General features: G+C 47.6%; 1 protein-coding gene across 7 annotated transcripts in view; it reads right to left on the reverse strand.

Moving 5' to 3' along the window:
• CACNA1B (calcium voltage-gated channel subunit alpha1 B) overlaps positions 1-22,411 on the reverse strand; it is a 193,021-nt gene that overhangs the window by 135,526 nt on the left and 35,084 nt on the right. For all 7 annotated transcript variants that reach the window (XM_060300064.1, XM_060300063.1, XM_060300061.1 and 4 more), the window contains exons 4-7: positions 18,517-18,608; positions 16,696-16,848; positions 13,914-14,104; positions 984-1,087 (exon numbers count right to left, since the gene is read on the reverse strand). In XM_060300064.1, the coding sequence (XP_060156047.1) occupies positions 984-1,087; positions 13,914-14,104; positions 16,696-16,848; positions 18,517-18,608 (540 nt within the window). The remainder of the gene's footprint in view (positions 1-983; positions 1,088-13,913; positions 14,105-16,695; positions 16,849-18,516; positions 18,609-22,411) is intronic.

A 22,411-nucleotide genomic window follows, 5' to 3' on the forward strand; every position in this document is an offset into this window, starting at 1 on the left:
CGACTAGGAGTTCTCATCGGCCCCCTGTGCCGTGGGCCTGCCTGCTCCTGGCGGAGGTGCTTACAAAGACACACTGCTAACAGTCAGAGTCTCACAGGAGGGGCCGAGGCAGGAACACGTGCCAGAGCCAGGGCACAGAGCCCTTAGGCCCAGCCACTGTCCTCTCTGCGGCTGTTCCTTTCCAGACCAATATGAGAGCTGCCCCCTGAGTCACGACCTCAGGAGTCTTGGGCCTGAGCAGGAATCTTCAAGGCGGGTGGAATGGAAACTTTCCCCTCCAGCCCTACAGGGAATCTGATGCTCGGGTGGGGGCAGGGAGGCAGGCCAGCCCAATGCCCTCTCCCTCTGTCTACACAGCTTCCTCGGCCCCAGACAAGGGCAGGAGCCCCAAATACGAGCCCTGGTTGTTCCCTGAAGCCAACAGCACTTCCTTGGTCCTCGGCCCGATGCAGGACAGGAGGGCACTATGGGCCACAGGTGTGCTACACCTCACTACCCATGTAGGTAGGAAGCACCTTTCTCCAGGAGGGACCCCAGCGCTGCATTCTCCCTTGTCTTCTGCTGGAGGTCAGCAGGGACAGGTGACCAGAGAGGCGAGGCAAGCCAGGGGTCAGGGCTGGGCTGGAGACCCAAGGCCGCTCCATTCCTTCTCCAGTGTCACACAGAAGGGCTCTCTTGTCCCCAGGGCTGCTCAGAAACCGCACCACGAACCCAGATAAGAGGCAGCAGCAGCCCCTCCCCTGACTCAGAGGCCGGGGTGAAGGCCAAGAGCTAGGGGTAAGGAGGCCAGGGCCAGGGACCACCAAGGGAGAGGTCAGAATGGCAGCACCAAGGACAGGCTGGCTAGAGCTCAGGACGCTGGGAGTGACCGTCCCGGGCCAGGCCGAGCCTCGCCTCCCCCACCACACAGGCCGTGTCCAGTCCCATCCGCCCCTCCCCGGCCTGCGAACACAGAGGGAGCACACAGCCGCACGGCCTCTTACCCCGAGAGCACGCCCAGCACCAGGTTGAGCATGAAGAAGGAGCCGATGACGATGAGGGGCAGGAAGTAGAGCCAGTTCCAGGTGTTGCCAGCCGCATCGTTGGTCTGGAAGCAAGAGGAGACGTGCAGCACGGTGGGCAGGACAGAGCCCTGGCCACAGAGGCTCCCCGGCCCTTCTCACACCCCGCAGAGTCCGAGTGCAGGCGGGTCCAGACAGGTAATCCAGGCAGGACCCGCCATCACGCCTGCCTGCCCTTGCCCCACAGAGCCCCCCTCTGGGGCTGGGGCCCCCAAAGGACCCAGGAGCTTCATGCTCCTGGAAAAGGAGCCAGGAGTAGCCCCAGGGGGCCAAGGGCTGCCCCAGGTATCCCGCCTGGGGCAGGGATACCTCCCCTCTGCTTCCCAGGCTGCTGGACACACCAGGCAGCTCCAAAGACATTCCTCCTTTGTGAAGCCCACGGACCCCAAGGCCCAAGTCTGATCTTCTTTTTGTCTCCTGCAGTTTCCACAGCTCAGAGCAGTAAGCCCTGTGCCGCATTCCCCCGTCAACGGCAAGCCCACAGGTCCCCAGGGAAGAGCTGGGCCTAAGACAGAACCCAGCACCAGGGCCTGGTCTAAATAACCAAATGCGAAAGGTCTTCCCAGACCTTTTGATTTTTAGAGCACAGCCCACAGAAGGGTGAGGCCCTCTGAGTCCAATTCATTTCCACTGCTGTTTTGTTCTCAGGGGCCCCCCGTCGACCCAGCTGAGAGGGATGGAGAGCCTCTTTCTCCCCGCGAGTCTGGCGCTAGAAGTGAACCAAGAGGGGTGGGTGTTGTGGGCAGGTGACCACCCGGCCCCTCTGCTCCTCTCTTCAGAGGCGGCTCACAAGCCAAGGGCCAGGGCCCTGAGCAGGAGAGAGGCAGGAAGACGGCCTGGCACTGCCCTGAGGCTGGGGCTGATCTCCAGTGCTGCTGTCGGAATTCCTGCCCTCCAGCGTCTGCTGGCCTAGGCAGATTTGCGGACTCTACCCCTGCAAGTCCTGAGTCCCCTGGACTGCCTGCCACTTGTGGCTTCTGATTCCCGGACACTGGTTCCAGGCTGGCCGCTGAGACCCCCGGGCCTTGACCAGAATAGACACTCAGACCCCCAGCTCTACGTCTGCCAGTGTTCCCAGACCACACCTCTGCCAGCCCCACATGCAACTCCGACCAACGGGCTAAGATGGCCACCAAAGCCGCCCATCTCCCCGAAGGGCACCCGCAAAACCTGCCTCCTTCTGGGAAAAAGGAGAGATGTGCTGCCGCGGCCCCAGCTCCCCTCACCTACTCGAGGACTTGGCTCCTGCAGTCTCCCTCTGATGGACCGTTCCCATCAGTAGCCAAAGCAAAAACAAGACAAAACAAACAAGGACTCACACTTCTGGGAAGATGGAGTGGACATACTCTTCCCTATTTCTCCCATTGAGTACAACTAACAGCCTGGACATTACATCTAGAGCAAATATATATTTCACAGAAGACTCTGAAAAGTGGAGAAAAGAAAGCAGATGAGCTGGGACCTCTGGACCCATGGTGAGTTCCCTGTGTTTTTGTTTTGTTTTTGCCTCATATATCCCAGACCTGGGGCTTTTAAAGCCTACAACCTGGAAATGCCAAGAGACACAGACAAAAAATACACCAAAAGCCAGCACTCTCTCTCTCTAACCAAAGGGCCAGGAAGGGGGGCAAGGCAGACAATAACTGCACTACTCCAGCCAAACAGGGCGGAAAAAAACTGTGGTGAAACTTCCATCCCTGCCAGCAAAGACCCAGGAGGGAGCCTAGGCGACCACCCTCCCCAGACTGTAATGAGGTAACCAACCTCCCCACACTCCCAAACCACAGAGACATCAGAGAACGACAAGCAGGGAGGTGGGACGTCCTCCTCGACAGATGGTTGATGAGGCCCCCATCCCACCCCACCTCTGTGGTATCAGTGGAGACACACGGGGACCCGGGACTTCCACCCCCACGTGACAGTAATAAGACACACCACCCCCTCCCCACTAAGGTGCTGCCAGAAAGTCAGACTTTCACCACCACCCAGTACCGAGGCCACACCCCCACCCACCCACATAGTGGGCAGAGACCACGTGGAGAGCAGAAACGAGGTACACAAAACCTTCCCAGCCAGGTAAGTATCCTAGAGGCAAGTGGGGAGCCAGAACTACCATCCCACTCAGCAGTATGGAGAAGACCCCCACAGTGTGTCAACAGAGGCCAGGTGGGGAAACTTTCCAGCCTTCTACTCCCACCTTGCAGTAGCAAGGAAGCAACCCCTGCTTCCAGTGACAGAATGGTCAGAGGAAGCCAGCTGAAACAGAGGGCTTAAGTCAGATCCAGGGTCCCAGGACACAATGCCAAAAATGTCCAGCTTTCAACTGACATTCACTTGCCATACCAAGAACCAGGAGGAACACAGACTGAACGAAAACAGACAATTGACAGATGCTGCGATGGTTAATTCTACGTGTCAACTTGACTGGGCCATGCGGTGCCCAGATATCTAGCCAAACGTTATTCTGGGTGGTTCTGCAAGTGTGTTTTTGGATGATAAAGTAAAGCAGATTGCCCTCCATAATGTGGTGGACCACGTACAATCAGTTGAAGGCCTGAACAGAACAACAAACTGACCCTCTTCCAAGTAAGAGAAAATTCTCTATAAGAGAATTCAGACTTCATCTGTACCATTGGCACTATTGGGTCTCCAACTACTGGCTTTCAGACTAAAACTGCACCATAGCATCTCCTGGGTCTTGAGCCTGCCAGCCCAAGTTTACTGCAGATTTGCACTTGCCAGCCTCCATAATCACATGAGCCAATTCCTAATAATAAATCTCTTTTTTTTTTTAATCTCTCTCTGTCTCACACACACACACATCACACACACATGCTATTGGTTTTATTTCTCTGGAGAACCCTGCCTGATATAGATTGCCAACACTAAGATGACAGAGATGATAGAAGTATCTGACAAAGATTTTAAAGCAGCCACCATAAAAATGTTTCAGAGGGTAATTGTACACACACTTGAAACACATGAAAAAATAGAAAGTCTCAACAAAGAAATAGTATCATCAAATAAATAAAAGATACAAAGAAGAACAAAATGGAAAATTTAGAACTGAAAAATACAATAATCAAAATTAAAATCTCAATGGAAGGGCACAACAACAGAATAAAGACAACAAAGGAAAGAATCAGTAAGTGGTAAAAGAGAATAATAGAAATTATCCAATCTAAAAGAGAGAGAGAAAATAGACTTAAAAAACAAAAATCAAACAAGTAAGAAAAAACAGAGCAGAGCCTCAAGAACCTAGGGAACTATGAGAGAATATTTGACATTCCTGTTTCAGAGTAGCAGAGTACAGGAGAAAGAAGAGAAGGCTGAACAGTATTCAAAGAAATGATAGCTGAAAAACTCCCAAATTTGGCAAGAGACATAAACCTACAGATTCAAGAAGCTGAGTGACTACCATACAGAATAAACTCAAAGAAATCCACACGACATTTCATTGTCAAACCACAGGAAACTAAAGATAAATTAAAACTCTTGAAAGTGGCAAGAGAAAAAGGGCACCTTACTTACAAAGGGAAACAATTCAAAAGATTTCTCATCATAAAGTATGGAGGTCAGAATGAAGTGGCACAATACTTTTCAGGTTCTGAGAGAAAAAAATACTGTCAACAGACACCTACACCCATCAAAAATATCCTTCAGGGATGAAGGGAACATCAAGACATTCTCATAATAAAAACAGGGAAACTGGGAGAATCTGTCACCCGCAGATCTACCCTAAGAGAATGACTAACGAAAGTCTCTAAGCAGAAAGGAAATGATTAAAAAAGGAATTGTTAACCATTAGGAAGGAAGAAAGAACAATGAAAAGAGTAAAAATAGGGGTAAATAGATTTTATTTGTCCTTTTGAGTTTCCTAAATCATGTTTGACAGTGGAAGCAAAACTTATAACACGCTATGATGTGGTTATAAACATATGTAGAGGAAATGTTTAAGATAATTGTCTTATAAATGGGGAGGGTAAAGAGATATAAAGAAGGTAGGGTGTATATACTTCACTTGAGCTGGTACAATTATGACACCAGTAGACTGGAATAAGATATAGAGCAACCACTAAAAGACCAAACAGAGATATACTCAAAAACAACTAGATAAATCAAAATGGAATTTTTTCAAAAGTTCAAGTAATACACAAGAAGGTAGGAAAAAGAAAACAAAGAAACAAAAAACAGAACAAACAGTAAACAAAAAATAAATAAATAAAATGGCAGATGTGAGCTCTAACATATCAATAATTACATCACATGTAAATGGTCTGAATACACCAATTAAAAGACAAAGATTGGCTAGTGACTTTAAAAACATGACCCACCTATGTTTTATCTATAAGAAATTCACTTCAAATATAACAATTTAGGTAGGTTGAAGATGAAATATGGAAAAAGAAGTATCATATAAACATAAATCAAATTAAAACTGTAGTGGCTATATTAATATCAGAAAATAAATATCAGACAAAGTAGACATCAGAACAAAAAAAATTTCACTAGAGACACAGAGGAACATATACAGGTTTCCCCCACTGTTTGAAAGCAGTGCGTTCCCGTGAAACCTTTCCTAAGCCACAAAGGCATGAAGCGAAGAAACAATCACCATAGGACACATCAGCTAACACACACAGAAAACGAGATAAAACACAGATGCTCACAGATACAGCAGAGCTGTGGCACTATGATGCTGAGATGCTGAGTGTAGCTCCCAGGGAAGGAGCTTGGCAGTGCCACTCTTGCTGCTTGGGGTGCACACTGCCTTTAGAATGGCTCACCGTAAAGGAAATGTTGAACCTATTTTCTCTTTTCACCTTTTTCATAAAAGCATAAATCTTCCACGGATTTCTTTTGGTTAGTGGAAACAGGTATTAATGTAGGTCTTTCATAAAAGTGAAGTGGCATTAAGAGAACTTTTGAAAAGTGGGGGATACATTATAACGATAAGAGGGTAGATTCATCAAGAAGACATAGCAATTCTAAATGTGTACACGCCTAACAAATGAGCTATAACATGAGTGAAGCAAAAACTGAGAGAACTGAAAGGAGAAACAGACAAATGCACAATTATAGCTGGGAACTTCAACACCTCTCTCTCAAAAATTGATAAGACAACTAGACAGAAAATCAGCACGGATATAAAAGAGCTCACCATCAGCCAACAGGGTGTATAATTGACATTTATACACATAATACACAACAACACATTATATACACATTCTTTTCAAGTGTCCACAAGACATATATGAAAACAGACCATATCCTGAGCCATAAAACAAGTCTCAATAAATTTAAAAGAACTGATTTTTTTTTCAAATTTAGTGTATCCTCTAACCATAATAGAATCAAAGCAGAGACAAATAACAGAAATACAATAGAAAACTCTCCAAACACAAAGTAAACAAACAATTCTAAATAATCCATGGATCAAAGAGGAAGTCTCAAGGGAAATTTAAAAATACATTGAACTGAATGAAAATGAAAATACAAGATATCAAATTTGAAAGACACAGCTAAAGCAGTTCTAAAAAGGAAATTTATAGCACTAAGTACATACATTACAAAAGAGGGAAGGTCTCAAATCACTAATCTAAACTTCCACCACAAGCAAAGGAAGAGCAAAACAAATCAAGTAGAAGAAAGTAAACAGTAAAGATAAAAGCAGAAATCAACAAAGTTGAAAATGCAAACAATAGAAAAAATCAATTTTTGAAAAAGTTTGTTCTTTGAAAAAAGTTAAATTGACATACCTCTGGCAATACTGACTAAGAAAAAAAGAGAAAAGACACAACTTATCAATATCAATAATGAAACAGGGGATTTCACTACAGGACCAACAGACATCAAAAGGATAATGAAGGAATACTGCAAACAACTCTCTATACATTTGACAACATGGAGGAAATGGATCAATTTCTCCAAAAACACAAACTACTACAACTCACCCAATACAAAATAGGTAAATAGTCCAATAACTATTGAGGAAAGTGATGTTGTGATTTTAAAACTTCCCCTACAAAAGGACAGACACATTGGTCAATGAAATAGAATTGATGATCTATAAATACACCCTTACATTTATGATGAGTTGATTTTTTTAACAAGGGTGCCAAGCCAATTCAATGGGGAAAGGATAGTCTTTTCAACAAATGGTGCTGGGACAAGTGGATATCCACAGGCCAAAGAATGAAATTGGATCCCTACCTCACGCCATATACAAAAATTAAATCAAAATGGATCATAGACCTAAATATTACCAGCCAAAATGAGAAAACATAGGAGTAAATTTTCATGACTTTGATTAGGTAATGGACTCTTAGATACTACACCAAAAGTACAAAGTGAAAACAAAAACAGAAAAAAATGGACTTCATCAAAATAAAAATCTTTTTTACTTCAAATGGTACCATCAAGAAAGTGAAATGATAACACACATAATGTGAGAAAATATTTGCAAATAATCTGAAATATCTGGTAAGAGTCTAGTGTCCATAATATAAAAAGAAACCTTGTAGGTCAATAATAAAATGACAAATAACCCAATTTTTAAATGGGCAAAGGATATGAATACATATTTCTCCAAAGAAGATATATAAATGGTGCCATAAGCATATAAAAGATGCTCTACATCATAAGTCATTAGGGAAATGCAAATCAAAGGTAAAATTAAATACCACTTCACTCTATGGTTGGTTGGTTAAAATTAAATTGTAATTTTACTAGGATGATTAAAATTAAAAAGATAGACAACAAGTGTTGGTGAGGATGTGGACAATTTGGAACACTTGTGCATTCCTGGTGGGGATGTAAAGTGTTGCAACCACTTTGGAAACCAGTTTGGCAGTTCTTCAAAAGGTTAAATATGGAGTTACCATATGACCCAGAAATTCCACTCCTAGGTGTACACCTAAGAGAAATGAAAACATATTCCACACAAAAATTTGTACACAAATGTTTATAGCAGGATTATTCATAATGTAAAAAAATGGAAACAACCCAAATGTCCATCAACCAATGAAATACAAACAAAAGATGGTATATCCACACAATGGAATCATCTTTGATAATAAAAGCAATGAAATACTGATACTTGCTACAACACGGATGGACCTTAGAAACACAAATCCCACATATTGTATGAGTCCATTTGTATGAAATGTCTGGAATAGGCGAATATAAAGAGACAGAAATGTATTAGTGGTTCCAGAGGCTGGGGATGGAGGAATGGGAAGTGACTACTAATGGGTACAGGGTTTCTTTTTTGGTTGATGAAAATCTTCAAAGATGAGTAATGGTAATGGTTGCACAGTCCTGTGCACATACAAAAAGCACTGAGCCATTCACCACTTTGTGGATTTCATGGTAGGTGAATAAAAAAAGTGTGATATGAAAAAATAAAAATAAAAGAAATCTCTAGGCCCAGATTATAGAATTCTACCAAACATTTAAAAAATAATTAACGCCACTTATGCACAGTCTCTTCTAGAAAGACAGAAGAGGAGTAATTACTTCTCAATTCATTTTATAAAGCTTGTGTTACCCTGAAAACAAAACCAGGCAAAGATAGTAAAAAGAAGGAAAGAAAGAAAGAAGGAAAGAAAGAAAGAAGGAAGGAAAGAAAGAAGGAAAGAAAGAAAGAAAGGAGAGAGAGGGAGGGAGGAAGGAAGGGAGGAAGCAGGGAGGGGAAGGGGAGGGAGGGAGGGCGGAGAGAGAGCATATGCACCTCAACCTAAACCTCACACTTTATACAAAAATTAACTCAAGATGGATCACAGACTTACATATAAAATAATAAAACTTTTAGAAAAAAATATAGGAGAAAATATTTAAGATTTAGGACTAGGCAAAGAGTTCTTAGATTTGATGCCAAAAGCCCAATCCACAAAAGGAACAATTGATAAACTGGACTTTATTAACATTAAAAACGCTGGTTCTTTCACAGACCAGGTGAGGAGTATGAAAAGACAAGCTACTGACTAGTAGAAAACATTTGCAAACCGCACATCTGACAAAGAACTAGAATGTATCTAGAATATATAAAAACTCTACAGTGAAAGAACAATCCAGACCATGAGCAAAAGATATGAAGAGACATTTCACTGAAGAAGACCCACAAACGGCAAATACGTCTGAAAAGATGCTTAACATCATCAGCCATTAGGACGTGCACTGAGATACGTCTCTACACACTGTCAGGATGGCTGAAGTTAAAAACACCAAATACCAGTGAGGATGCAGAAAAACTAGATTATTCATACACTGCTGGTGGGGATGCAAAAGAATACAGGCCTCTGGAAAAGCATTTATTTCTTAAAGAACTAAACACGCAACTACTATACAACCCAGAAATTGCACCCTTGAGCATTTAACCCAGAGAAAACTTACATCTGCACAAAACCTGCCCACAAATGTGCTGAGCAACTTTATTCCTGATAACCCTGAACAGAGACAACACAGATGTCCGTTAACAGGTGAGTATTAAACACTGCAGTCCACCCACACCTGGAGCACCACTCAGCAACAGAAAGGAAGGAACTGCTGGCACACAGAATAATCCGGATGCAGCTCCAGAGTATTATGCGGGGTGGAAAATAGCCAATACCCGAAGGTCACATAGGGAACGGTTTCATCTGCATAACATTCTCGAAACGGCAAAATTATCAACGCGGCACAAAGATCAGTGGCTACCAGGCGCGAAGGCAGGAGAGAAGTGGGCGTGGCTATAAAAGAGCGGCACAGCATCCCTTGTGATGGAACGTCCTGTGCCTTGACTGTAGCAGTGTCGCTGCCCTGGTTCCGGCAGCTCCTAGTTCTGCAGGTTGTTACCGTTACAGGAAAAGGGCAAAGCATACAAGGGCTCTCTCTGCATTATTTCTTACAACTGCATTTGAACCTACAATTCATTAAAAAAAAAAAAAAAGCCAATTCCCACATCTCCCTGCACTTACCTCCTCTTGCCCTCCTCCACTTCACAGGGAAACCCCCTGAACGAGATGACTATACTTGCCGTCCTCACTTCCATACCTCCTGCCTTTAACCTATACATTCCAAGGTTTTATCCCCACTGCCGAAACGCTCTTGTCTAGTTTACCAACAGCGCCTGCGACCTCTCAGCAACAGCTGATCTGGTCGGTCACTTTCTGGAAACTCTCTTTGCTCTGCTCCCAAGACGCAGCACACTTGCAGTGCTGTCCCTACTCCCCGCAAGTCCCCGCCTCGCTCTCTTTTGCTGGATCCTTCTTTCCTACTTGATTTCTGAATGTTGGAATTCTCCTGACAGCCAAAGGTTCAGACAAGGCTCCGTCTGTAGCCTTCTTTGCTTCTCCATCCACACATCCACACCCAAGCGATCTCATCCTCTCCCATAATTTTAAGCATCATCCATGACTTCAAACCCTCAGCCCTGCTGTCCCCCCTGAACCCCCTCTCATATACCCAACTGTACACTCAGCATCTCCACTTGGATGAAACAGTTGTCCAAGGCTTTCCAGGGCCAAAGCAGGGTTCTCAGTTTCCACCATGACTCTGCTAAAACAAAAATCCACAGTTACCTTGCTCCCCACTCTCCCCTTCTCAATACAAGGCACCACCTTTCCCAACGGCTCCAGTCACACTATCTTTGATTCTTCTTTCTTTCACATTAAACATCACATCCAACCAATGAGCAGGTTGTGTCTGCACTAACTTCAAAACGGAGCCTTTGCACCTACGTATCTGAACGCGCCTTCCTCGGATCTTTACGAAACTAGTGCAATGAACAGATGCAGAACCACATGTATGTAACCATAAGCCCACATTATTTACCTCCTACGGTTCCTCTTGTCAGCTACAAATTGGCGCTCGCCATTGTCACTTGCCAGCTGCCTCTACAAGGCGTAAATCATGTGCTGCTGCGGCTGCTGCCTCGCAACAGCCCCTGAAACGCTGAACAGAGGCGCTCTGGGCTCTGGGTGACACTGGCAGAACAGGTCTTCCGATAGATGGATATTTTCAGGAGACAATTTTATGAGCCCAGTTCTTGTATCTCCTCGTATCTAGACAAGCACTCAAATCCTTCACGGCGACGTCTGCTCCTCATGACTGGCAGTGACATGCACGAGACGAGCAGAAACCTTCTACAAAAAATAACGCTTGACTGCATGTACTCCCCCTTCACCCAGATCACATCTATACTGACCTTCCTCCCTGCCTCTGTGGAGCCGTTTCTCAGAGCGATCTGGGATGCTGTCTCCCGGGTTGCAGCCCTCATTTTGCCCCAAATAAAACTTAACGCGCAGCTCTCACGTTGTGCATTTTTTTAAGTCGACACTGAACGTTAGACATAGCCCGGGATGGAAACGTGGATCGGTCCTGTGACTGTTCTGACAACTCTGGGTAACAGAAAATTCTACAGCCACCTCAAGTATAAAACACAATTAAGGGTCCCGGCCCCGCTGACGTGCTTCACACTGAGAATATCTTCTCCCCTCAGCCGGCCTGCACAGCTGGCTGTTCTCAAAGGGAGAGGACGGTGTGGCCCCTCTCTGCTCCCGACGCCACACACCCTTCCTCCTTCCTGGGTCACTGACCTCAACGCTATCGAAGCCAGGTGGCACTGCTGTGTGCTCAGACCTCTCAGACCAGGCGGCACTGCTGTGTGTTCTTCCAGGACCCCATCTGACCACACTTTTCAAAACCCAGACAGACCACTTCTCCTCCAGGCTGAGGACCCACCCGCCCACTACCGCCAGTGTTTTACCAGTCGGTCTCTGCGTCTCTCTCGAGACGCCCCCTCATTCCCTCCAGCCAGGACTTAAAAGGGCCCTGGCTTCTCCCCAGACTGCAGATGTGCTCACCTGCCCCACCAGCCCCGCTGCGGCAGGCCTATGGCTCCAGCCCTTGAAGGCACGTCGCTCGGGCTCCGTCAAGGAGCATATGTCTGAGGGGACCACGAACGTCCCTCTCACTGGGCGGGGGGAGTGGCAGGCTCGCCCTCCAAAGAATCCTCTTCCAAAGTCCTGTCTGATCTCCTGCAACCAGCCCTGTTATCCCTCAGTGTGGAGGATGGATCCAACAGTTCTTGGCCAGCGGCTCTGGGCACCAGCCTCACGACCCACGCCCGTCACTGCGTTGCCCGTCACTGCGTCCCGGTGCCCCGCCACCAGACTCTGCGGCACCGTGCCATCGCGTCTGCCCGTCTGGCTCCCAGACCCCACCAGGCCTTGCTTTCCCAGCGCCCCCTGACCTGTCGCCCCTGCCCCTCGTCCGCCTTTGTTTTCTTCACAGCAGCTTGCCATTACCAGGCCCTTATTTACTGAAGGCCTCCTGCCACCACTGTGCCTGCAGCATCTGCACCCAGTGGGTCCCCTGGAAATATGTGTCGGGTGAGCCTCTGTGGCCCCTCCTGACCGGCACCTCCTGCCCCGAGGTCTGGCTCCTGCCCACCCCTCCCCTGGGGGCACAGGCCTACCAGGCTGAGTCACCTGGCCAAGCCCCACGGCACGAAGGGCTGTGGAGACCTGCTCACGCGGCGCCCCGCTCGGGCGCCCTGGCAGGGACGCGGCCCACTCCAGCTGTGCTGAGGGCTCGTCTTTGTGGAGGTTGCTCCTGGATCGGCTGTAGGGAGAGAACAGCCAAGCTCCTCGTCACCGCCCTTGTCTCCATTCCTCTTTTCCTCGATCAAACGAGACCGTCACCAGACGCAACTCCCGCTCCAAGGAGGGCTCTGGCTTAGTGGACCTCAGGCTGGCTCCTCCTGAACTCGCCCTCTGCCATCCGCCTGCTCAGTCAGCACTTACCGAGCGCCTGCTGGATTTCCAGCCCTGAGACCCACAGGGGCGGAGAGCAGAGGGCCCCAGGCTGTCCCTTTCCTCCTGCCCACCTTCAAGCCAGAAGCGTGTGGTTGCTCCGGGGGCTGGTGGCCCAAGCCCCACCCTCAGCGCACAAGTGACAGGTTCAAAGTGAAGTACCTCACACTCTAGGACACCCCCTCCACAGCCCCCGAGCACAACACACCCTCTGGCTACCAAAACACAGCAGTCCACCAGCCAGACCTGCCAAACTTCCTGTTTCAAGTGCACCTTCTTTCTCTACTTCCACTAACTTAATTATTTTCACGCCCACAGCTCACAGGACTCTAGGGGGTAGAAGGTAACTCTGTAGGAGTGAGGGGGTCATCATATAAAAAGAAGAGAGAGAGGTCTGCCCAGGAGTCGATGGCAGGTCCCCCAAGAAGAGCCACAGGTGGAGGGGAGGCGGGAGTGAGATGGGTCACCAGGAAGCCCCCGAGGGCCTTACACCCAACTTCTGTCACAGGCACCAACCCCCAGACTGCCCTACACTGCTGGGACGGGCTGGCATCCTAACGACAGGGAACACTGGAGGAAAGAGAACCAGGTAGACTTAGTGGGAAGGAAACAAAGGTACACGACACCCGTTCCCACCACCAGGACCCTGGCGCAGTCAGGGAAGCTTCCCTGCGCTCAGCCCTGCTCCTCCCCTGTTCACCAGGCAGCCCCCTGCTGCCTCGGGCCGAGGGCCAGCTGGCTAGCTTCTCCGAGCCTCTCTCCCATCGTCTACGAGCTCACAGGGACAAAGCTCTTCACGCAGTGGGCCATCGTCAGCAGCGGCGGCAGGAGCACCTTCTCTGGAACTTTCTTTTCTGACCTCCACCACCTGGCCCTCAGCTTTACTCTCATAAGAAAAGCTGTCCCGGAGACTCCAGGACCCGGGTCAGTGGCCCCGAGGCGGAGCTGCCTGAAGGAGCCTGTGTTCCATCCTGTGGGGCGAGGAGGGAGCCTGGGGCTGAACAGAAGCTCCGCGTCAGCGGGGCCCCAGCAGCTTTAGGGCCAAGACAGAACTCACGTTGTAGAGGATGTCGGTCCAGCCCTCCATAGTGATGCACTGGAACACCGTCAGGACGGCGAACAGGATGTTGTCAAAGTTGGTGATGCCGAAGTTGGGTCCCGGCCAGTACTCCCGGCACTCAGTGTCACCCTCGCACAGCCGGGCTGGGGCCTCCTTGCCACAGGGGAAGTCGCCCACCGGCTCTGCGTCTGCGAGGAGAAGAAGGGAGCAAAGCTGAGCTCAGAGGCACCGCGTTCTCCACCCCCTGCTGGGACTGTGGGCCCCAGAGACCTCATCACAGTGGGACAGGAATCAGGCACCGAGGGAAACTCTCCCTGCCGCTCCTGCACCTGCGCCGGCTCTGTCCCCGTGCCTACGGTCTGCCCCCTGCCACCCTCAGACCCACCCTCTCAGAAACTGCTGGTCGACCTCTCCTTCCCCACTAGAACTGCCCATCACTATGTAAACATGCTGAGGACTCATTCATCTTAAAACCAAAAACAACAGACTCCTAGCCTCCGACTCTCCCTACCAGCAACACCCTGATTCTCCCTCACAGCCAGACCTCCACCCAGACTCCCTCGACGGCAGATCTGCCTGTCACGCTGGAGCCAGAGCCAAGCAGGACTCAGCACTGAGGTCTCGGTGCTCATCAGGCAGGTCGACCAACACGGGCCCAGAGCGTGGCCGGGCTTCAGGGCCCAGTCCTCACGGCACTGGCCCCAGCAAAGGGGACAAGCTCCTGCTGGCCTGCAGTCTAGCCGGCAGCCAGGGACCGCACAGAGAGACGTTAAAGAAATCGCAGAAAACCAGGGCTAATCCCTGGGATAAGGGGGCAAGCAGCACATGTTAATCCCTCCACTCCCAAAATCCTGACGAAAGGGCAGAAAACACTATTTAAAAAAACAAATGTATGACCACACATGGAAAATCCCTCCTATCAACACAGGAGAAATTTTGAGGAATTGCTAGGATGGAAAGCAAATGCTCCCAGGCTTAGAAGGCAAAACTGAGGATCACACAAGTTTATTCCTTTCCCTCCAAATACCTTAACAAATGCTCATAAAGAAGACCAGGAAGCCATTGTCTGTCTAGGTGTAAATAATCACATTCTCTGTAAATTATGACAGTTTTCTTTCCTCCTTTCACATTCTTGACAGGGTGCTTTTTCTTGCCTCACGTTACTGGCCGCGACCACCAAGGCTACGTGGACCAGAAGTGACCATGTGTGTCTTTATCTTGTTCTTGACCTTAAAGGGAAAGCTCACAAAACTTATGACAAAGTATGATGTTTGCAGGGAATTTTAGGGAGTTTAAGAAAATTCCCCTTTATTTCCACTTTGATAAGAGGTTTTTTTTAATTATGAATGATTTAAACTTCAATAAAAACTTTTTCTGCATTTATTGAGATGATCACACAGGTTTTCTCCTTTAACGTGTTTGTAGCTCAAGACACAAACCTTGGACTTCCCTGGTGGCGCAGTGGTGAAGAATCTGCCTGCCAGTTCAGGGGACATGGGTTCGAGCCCCGGTCCAGGAAGATCCCACATGCCGCGGAGCAACTAAGCCCGTGCGCCACAGCTACTGAGCCTGCGCTCTAGAGCCTGTGAGCCACAACTACGGAGGCTGCATGCTGCAACTAATGAAGCCCGCACGCCTAGAGCCCGTGCTCCACAACAAGAGAAGCCACCTCAATGAGAAGCCCGCGCACCGCAACGAAGCGTAGCCCCTGCTCGCTGCAACTAGAGAAAGCCCGCACGCAGCGACGAAGGCCCAATGCGGGCAAAAAAAAAAAAAAAAAAAAAGACACAAACCTTAGTGTCACCCTTAACTCTTCCCTTTCTCTTACTCCACGTACAATTGCCCAGAAAACCCAGTTGGCTCAGCAGGCCTCAATGCAAAATAGACCCAGAACCTGACCCTTTCTAACTGCCAAACAGCCTGGCCCCAGCCACCACCTCTCCTGGACTCAGAGTCCTAGCACGGCCTGAACCCACTGCTTCACCACAGGTAAAGCTGAGCTGTCCAGAGTTCTCAGCTTACGGGATCTCACTTCCTGATCTTACGTTAACTTCTGAAGGTCAGAAACATCATCGCCAAAAAATGTTAAGGGGTTTGTGAAAAATAATCATTTTATTCAATATTATAGTTGTAGAAATGAAGTATATTTTCTTTAAGGAATTAAAAAAAAGAAAATGCCACTTAACGTCGTCGGTGCGTCAGTAACAGGCCAGCAGGAAAACATACTGATAAGCTTGTCTCTGATACCAGGAAAGCATTCTAGTCCAAGCTACGTTTTCACTAGATGTTTCTTTTCTGCTGCTTTTCATCCTATCAGAGGACTGGTACAGCCTTTAAGTCTTCGCCAACAGGAGCAGATTCAGTATCCGCCAATCTCCTCTCGCCCCCTCTGCACCCAGCGCTCCTCACGCCAGCCTTTCACACTTACTGCTCCTCGTAACTGGACCGTCTGGCAGGCGACCGCACAGGCCCCCCCTCACGGCACTCAGATGGCTGTCCAGTTGTCACCTTGGCAGAGAGGCCTCCCCAGGCCACGCTCTGTGAAGCAGGCCCCCAAATGACTCTACTGCAAGTACCTTTCTTGTTTCCCTCCTAGAAGTTACTACAATCTGACATTATTTTATGTGTTTGTGTTTATCTTGTCTGGGTCCACCTCCTTCGTCTGGCATCTGGAGGGCATCCCCACCCCCCGCCCGCCAGGGCCCAGAACACTGCATCTCTCCAGGATGAATGAGTCTGTGGTCCTCATCTGGGTCTGAGGAGCGCTGCTAGGCCTCACCTGTACTGTTGGGGAAACAGGCCTTGTGGAATTTGCCCATGTAGAACTCGAGGCCAATGATGGCAAACATGAGGATGGCGAAGAAGAGAAGCAGCCCGATCTGTAGGAGCGGAACCATGGCCTTCATGATGGACTTGAGCACCACCTGCAGACCTGGGGCCAGAGCAGGCAAAGCAGGCAGGTCAGAGAGCACAGTGGGCAGAGCAGGCAGTGGGCTGGGGGCGTGGACAGAACAGCAAGAGCCTGGGCGGGCAGGGCTGAGCGTCCTGGGCAAGGTGTTGAGCAGTGAGTATCCACGAGGCCAAAGGACAGAGCTGGGCCCTCAAAGCGGGGGACAGAGCAGCGAGTGCCTGCGTGGGGCAGAGCTGAGAGTCCTTGGGGAGGGGCACAAAGCACAGGGTCTCGGGGCAGCGGGAGTGGACTGAGCACTGTCCCAGCTCAAGGGAGGAGCAGCGTGTGGCGGTGTCAGCATGAAGTTCTGGTGAGATCTTGAGTCTACGCAGGTCTCAGGGTGGAGCAACAGCAGAGAGTCCTGAGAGGAAAGATGAGGGAATCCTCGGAGCTGAGAGCAGGGGATCATGGGAGGGACAAGCAGGGGATCCTGGGAACTAAGAGCAGGGGATGCTGGGAGGGAAGAGCAGGGGATCCTGACAGAGAAAAGCAAGGGATTCTGGGAGAGAAAAGCAAGAGATCCTGGGAACTAAGAGCGGGGGATCAAGGGAGGGAAGAACAGGGAATGCTGGGAACTAAGCAGGGGATGCTGGGAGAGAAGAACAGGAAATCCTGGGAATTAAGACCAGGAGATCCTGAGAGGGAAGAACAGGGGATCCTGGGAGGGAAAAGCAGGGGATCCTGGGAACTAGGAGCAGGGGATACGGGGAGGGAAGAGCAGGGGATCCTGGGAGGGACAAGCAAGGGATCCTGGGAGGGAAAAGCAGGGGATCCTGGGAACTAAGAGCAGGGGATCCTGGGAGGGACAAGCAAGGGATCCTGGGAACTAAGAGCAGGGGTTCCTGACAGACCCACCCCTCAGGGAAAGTAAAGCAGGGGGCCTACTCCTAGGGAGTGTTTTACCACTGACTGTGGGGCATGAGTATGTCCAGACCAGAGGAACTGGGCAGAAGAGGCTGAACCCCACTGTCCCCACTTCCAGCTTCACCCCAGCTCCTGGGTACAGGCCTGAGCCTTTGCCTGGCAGAGTCTTAGGGCAGAACATGGAGCCAGCCAGCGGTCTTCCCTGCAGTGGGCTCGGGCGACACAGCCTCAGGGCCCTGCCACCCCGGCTCTGAGGGAAACGCAAACTTCCACTGGCTTGGAGGAACACGGGCACAGGCGGAGCCCGGCTCTCGAGGTAGCCTGGCCACCCCCTGCCCTCGCGTGGCCTCTTGAGCAGCCCAGTCCCGGAGCATGTCTTAACCAGGTCACAGGTCCCAACAGCCCTGCCCAGCCTGAGCCAAGACAGGTGGTCCTTTGCAGCCTCTGCATGTGTTCTCAGGCATCCTGCCCCACCACCTTGGTCGATCTCTCACCTGCCCTTTAACCACAGAAAAAGCAGCAAAGAGCTGGAAGTACAGCAGAGTGTGTGAGGAGGATCAAAGCTTCCACGTAGGGAAGCCAAGTTACCCTCTGGGTTCTCACGGAGTTGGGAGAGACTGGAGAAGGGCCGCTCCTCCCTTCTTCGTGCCTGGTTCCCCGGGGTCAAGGGCAGCGAGCTCAGAGTCACCAAAGGGCCCACTGTTAGGGCCTAACTGGCCATGACAGGGGTTGGGAGAGAGGTCAGTGTCCAGGTAGGCTGGGCCTGATTGCTTTTGCCAGACTCACTTGGAATCCCAGACACCAGCTTCAGGGGCCTCAGCACACGCACAGCCCGCAGGGTTCGCAGGTCAAAGTCAGTGCCAGCTGTGGCGAGGATCCTGGCAGGAACAAAGACAAGGGGGAAGTGAGGGCTTCCGCATGGAGTTGAGAAGAGGGCACGCCCCTCCCACCACCCATGTCCTGTCTTCCAAGAGCAGTGACACCTTCGTGCCTGTGTCCCCCGCTGTCCAAGCACGGGGGTGGGGGTCGGGGGCGGCGTACTAGGCAGGGAAGGCCAGGAACTGAATTCAGACGTCCTCGCCAGCAATGTTAGGAATGGCTTTTACCAGCATAACCATCCCTCCAGGCATCACCCCGAGAGGACACTTGGTCTCTGGTCCCTGGCCAGGCCTTGAATCTGTCCTTGAATTGAGTCCAAGCCTGAACCATGTCCCCAAGCAACCCCAACTGCACTCCAAGCTGCCTCATGACAGGTGGTGATAGCAGGAGCGGGAGTAGAATGGAACTTGAGGGACTTCTGAACAGATGCCACATGACCTATTCCTCACTTTACCACAGGAGAACACAGGAACAAACAGTGGGGAAAGTGAATAGAGGGCTCAGAGGACTCCCTTAGCATAAGAACATACCCCAACGTCTCCCATCTTAAAACGAAACAGAAAATTCCATATCTGCCTCCAACCCCAGCACATTTCTCTGCTCCCTTCACTCCAAAGCTCATTGAAAGTGTCAATCCTTGGTCTCCCCACTGCCTTACCTTTCTGCCTCTCTTTAGCTTTGTCCAACCATGTTCTCACCCGCACCATTCCACTGAAATGTTTTGTCAAGGCTTCTCACCAATTGCAATGGTTAAGTCTCCTTCTATAAATGGTTTCTTCTCTTGCCCATTGGTCAATTCTCTCATTTTCCTCTTAACATCCTGGGAGTCTCTTCTAGGTCTTCTTTGCAAGCTTTGCCTCCTCTACCAGACTGAAAAATTAGATGCCTCAAGGCTCACACCATATAGGATCTGCCCAACAGCTTTGAACACCGCGGTATGCTTATTACTCCCGATTTACACCTTTAACTCAAGTCTGGGACTTTGGGTCATATATCCATCCAACTGCCTTTTTTACCATTTCCACTTGGATAGCAAAAAAAGCATATCAAACATTAATAAAACTAAAGAATTCTTTTTACAACTTTAATGTAAATATTAAAACACGTACTTTTTTAAGTTCAGAGTTGTTACACGATGGTGACTAGAGAACTTTTTATTCTTTCTCTCAGTCTTGCTCCTTCCCCAGTATTCCCCCCTCTCTGTGAACAGCACTAGTCAAGTGTTTCATAAGCCAAAACCAAGACTTCATACCTGACTCCTCTCTCTCTTACACTCCACATCCAATTCACTAACAATCCTGTTGGCTCTACCTTTAAAATGCACCCTGGATGCTTGGTGAAAAAGGATTGTGGTCCCCCTACTCTAAATACATAGCAGCAAGGAATAAAATTAGAGATGCAGCTGGGGTAAAAAATAAGATAAAATGGTCAGGGGAGAAGAAAAGAAGGGCAACGAGAAAATCTATACAAACCAAGATTCCATAGCATGTGAGAAAATCCAATACTAAGAGTGATATTCAACTACTAAAATCAACTATTGAAAGATTAATTTTGTTCAGATGAAATCAACAAATTATGAAACAAAAATAGGCAGAAACAGGTAGATATTCTAAAAACTAGCTAGAAGTTTTGGAAATAAACAAATAGTTATTAAAATATTATCAATAATAATAATCATACTCTAGGCTGGAGACATAGTTGGAGTGTATTAATGGTTTAGGAAATAGTACTAAGGAATCACTCACAGACATTGGAAAGACAAAGAAAAAAATGAAAGACAAATTAAGCGATATGGAGGTTAGATCATATATCTAACACACATCAAATGTACGTTCCAGAAAAAGAGAATAGAGGGAACGTGGTGAAGAAGCAACATTTGAAAAGATAACAGATGAGAAATTTCCAGAATTAAAGATTTGCTTTCTCAAATTTAAAGTGCATTACAAGGTACCAATCACGTAAATAAAATACATCCAACTAGAAATGGTGTGAGGAACTGCAGAATATCAAGCATAAAAAGAAAGCATTAAAGGCTACGAAAGAGAAAAGATAAAATATCTAGGGGAAAAAAGAATAATTAAAAGGAGAGAAAACTTCACCTCAGCAAAAAAAAGAAAATATGCTAGAAGATAATTAAGTAATACCTCCAAAAAGCAGCAGGAAAATAATTGACATCTTAGAACTTTATATCCAGCTAAACTGTCAATAAAGAGTGAGGGCAAAATAAACATTTTCAGAGATAAAATAAGTCATCACCCCAGATCTTCAGTAAAACATGGGAACTGAACCTAAAGGGAAAGCACAGTATACAAGAGCAATGGTAGGCACAGAAATTTTTTAAATAGTTAAATTTAATTAATCATTGATTTTTAAAACTATGATGTCCAATTTTTCATTATTTTCTACATGCAAAACTAACAACCTAGGCAACAATAAAAATATTTACAGAAGGGGCTGTTCCATGTGTAGTTGCATCAAATTATGTTATAGAGGCTAAATCACTCTTCGTTGTATTAGGTCAGAGGACGGCAAGCATTTTCTGAAAAGGGCCATTAGTAAATATTTAGGCTTTGTGAGTCATAGAATCTCTGTCACAACCACTCAACTCCATCATTGTAGCATAAAAGCAGATACTATGTCAATGAATGGGCAAGGCTGTGTTCCAGCCTTTATAAGCACAGGTTGCCAGACAGATGAGCTATAATTTTCTGTCCTCTGTTAGACAAATGTATAGTTATGAATATATATTTAAAATGTTAAGGATATCCAGTAAATGGATAGAAATACAGTCTATTTCAAAACCATCAGAGGTGGGCTTCCCTGGTGGCGCAGTGGTTGAGAGTCCGCCTGCCGATGCAGGGGACGCAGGTTCATGCCCTGGTCCGGGAAGATCCCACATGCTGCGGAGCGGCTGGGCCCGTGAGCCATGGCCACTGAGCCTGCGCGTCTGGAGCCTGTGCTCCGCAACAGGAGAGGCCACAATAGTGAGAGGCCCGCGTACCGCAAAAAAAAAAAAAAAAAAAAACCATCAGAGGTGAAAAAGGTATGTAGGGAACAGGTAATATAGAATATTTTGTCACACTACAAAAGTCAGGAAAAGACTCCCCCAAAACAAAGAAATAATATAAAGAGGAAAAAAAAATAAGATATTAGGCGTAAGTCCAAACACACAAGTAATAATAAGAAATATAAATGAATTTTCATTTCCTATTAAATCATACATGATTAGATTGGAGCTTTTGAAAGTCCAACTTTCAAAAAGTTGCCACCTACAAAAGCCATATCTGAAAAAAAATACAGAAATGTTGAAAATAAACAGATTTTTTAAAAGAATATACTAAGTAAATGCTACAGAAAAGGAAGTTGGTATATAACACTAAAGACAAAATATAATTTAAAGCAAAAAAACAATCCTAAGGCTAAAGAGAGATATAATGCATAATACTGAAAGCAAAATTACACCAAGGAATATGATCATCATTAATTTTTATGCACCCAAACCTCATAAATTCAAAACAGATAAAGAAAAAGAATGAGAACTCCTCCAACATAGTGGAAGGTCCTCACAAAGCTCTCATCAGAACCTGAAAGACTAAACACCAAAATTTAGTAAGGCTGAACAAGATCAAGACGGAATTAGCACCTTGATCCATCTTATTGTTCTAATCTTCTATATCTTTCATATATTACCTTTATCTACCTACCTATCTATCATCTATCTATCTATCATATATAATCTATTTTCCTAACAAAATGTGTTCCTAACAAATAGAAAATATATACTTTTAGGAGTACATGGGAA

The sequence above is a fragment of the Globicephala melas genome, chromosome 6, assembly GCF_963455315.2.
Source record: "Globicephala melas chromosome 6, mGloMel1.2, whole genome shotgun sequence".
Classification (NCBI taxonomy): domain Eukaryota; kingdom Metazoa; phylum Chordata; class Mammalia; order Artiodactyla; family Delphinidae; genus Globicephala; species Globicephala melas.